Raw genomic sequence first — 1,862 nt, forward strand, 5'->3', positions numbered from 1 at the left:
GCTAACGACCCAAGCAACATCCCTGAGGCCTCTAGGCAATCTGAAAGACTAGTTAACACCAAAGGTCATTCATCTTTTGTTGACTCCCGTTCATCCAAAGGAGCTGAGGTTGCAAAGATGATGGAGGACAAACGTGGTAAACCCTCTATTCTGTCTGAAAATGCACAAGACAGGAGGAATCAATTAGTGACAAGAAGGGAACTGGATGCTGAAATGCCTACCTTGGAAACAGTAGCACAGACACCTGCACTTGGCGAACAATACGAATCGAACACGAGGAATGTTTCCATCAGTAATCATGGGTATGATTTGAAGAACACCTATCGGCAGATTGGATCAAGCATCGGAGCATCCGTTGTTATACCCCGAGCTGAGCAATTGAAGCTTGAGGAGAGCAGTGGGACTGGAATTGGATTTGAAACTGATGCTTCCAAGGCATCATTTCCTGCCATCGTTGCTACACATGATTCAGTTCCACAAAGAAAAGATGATGCTTTAAGTCTCACTCAAAGTCCTACTGACTGCAGTGTTCTTGGAAATAGACGCCCTGATGGGAAGTTGCCTAGTTACTCTTCGAAGGACCAGTGGAAGCCTATCTTGGGAATGAGTGGCCAAAGTTATCCTGAGTATCATTTGTCGGGTATAATCTACTATACTGATGTACTACTTGATATCTGCGTTGTTTGTCTATTTGTGCTTGCGTATATTCACGCGTATGTTGTTTTTGCGATGCAAAAATGTCCGTTGTTGTGAACATATATTTTAGCTTATGCAAAAAATGATTCATGCTGACACGAAAATTTGGAAATTCCTTATGCAGCTTTACAGACAGATCGAGAAGAGGATGATATTTCAATATCTACTGGTAGGCCACATTCTCCGAAGCATACAACACTGGAAAAATGGATTTTGGATTTTCAAAAGAGAAAAGTTATTTTTGATCAAAGCCGGGCACTAAAACAGCAGAAAACAGAGCAAAGAATTGCTGCTCGTTCTGACAAGCTAAAGGTTTGCAATTAATTGCTATTCATTCAGGGGTTATTTTATAATCACTATTGTTTTGGAAGTGTATTTGAGTGGTTGCATAGTCTTACTGTTGGCTCAAGTTGTTTATCTTTATTTCCTAGATCTGGGTCCTGGTAATTCTTAGTCATTTGCTTCAATTTGCCTGATGATGGTTAATTGTGGATAAGCCTCCTGTGTCTAAAGTTTGCATACATCCATATGCGTTTCTTGTTCATTTGACTTTTTTCAATTTTATGTCTTGTGGTATGTTATCTTTTGTCTTGCTATGCTAAGTAAACATCTTTCTTAATGTTTTCCCATTATTTTAACCTAACTGCCTGTTGTCTGTATTTGTTTGTGATAGTGTCTATCTCCTTTTGTTTTGGCTTCATTAGCCTTCTATGCACTAGTACCAAAGTGTGTGTGGATTTGGTGTTTGAATGTTTTTATCATACCCTTGTTGCCATTGTTTTTACTGGCATAATTGGTTACATGAAGTTGATGGAAAGTTACTATTGAGACTTCAAAAAGTTGAATACTTACTGATCCTAATTGCACTCCAGATCAACATTTCAGACTCCTACAAATTCAATATTTGCATTGTCATGAAGACAGAATAAAAATTATTTTAATATAGCCCCTGTTTGGCCCCCATTCTTGCCAAATTTTAATGGTTGGAATAATATTTTTTTTAAAAATGTGTGGTTGAAAAAGAATGAAAAGTTTTTGATTTGCGTGTAATATTATTTTATGGAAGATTGTGTTGTTGAAAATAAAAGAGAAGAAAGAATGAGTAGGAGAATGTGGGCCAAACGGGGGCATAGTCTTTAATCTGTGAAGAAGTGATCAAGTTTGTG

General features: G+C 38.0%; 1 protein-coding gene across 1 annotated transcript; it reads left to right on the forward strand.

The window, feature by feature from the left end:
* Nucleotides 1-6: 6 nt before the first annotated feature.
* On the forward strand, nucleotides 7-1,212 carry LOC111380293. Its single transcript, XM_023003818.1, has 2 exons — nucleotides 7-640; nucleotides 821-1,212. Exons 1-2 carry the CDS (start codon nucleotides 118-120, stop codon nucleotides 1,018-1,020), a joined length of 723 nt encoding a protein of 240 aa, XP_022859586.1. The 5' UTR covers nucleotides 7-117; the 3' UTR covers nucleotides 1,021-1,212.
* The last annotated feature ends 650 nt before the right edge of the window (nucleotides 1,213-1,862 follow it).

This window comes from Olea europaea, unplaced genomic scaffold (genome assembly GCF_002742605.1).
Source record: "Olea europaea var. sylvestris unplaced genomic scaffold, O_europaea_v1 scaffold21206, whole genome shotgun sequence".
Taxonomy (NCBI): domain Eukaryota; kingdom Viridiplantae; phylum Streptophyta; class Magnoliopsida; order Lamiales; family Oleaceae; genus Olea; species Olea europaea.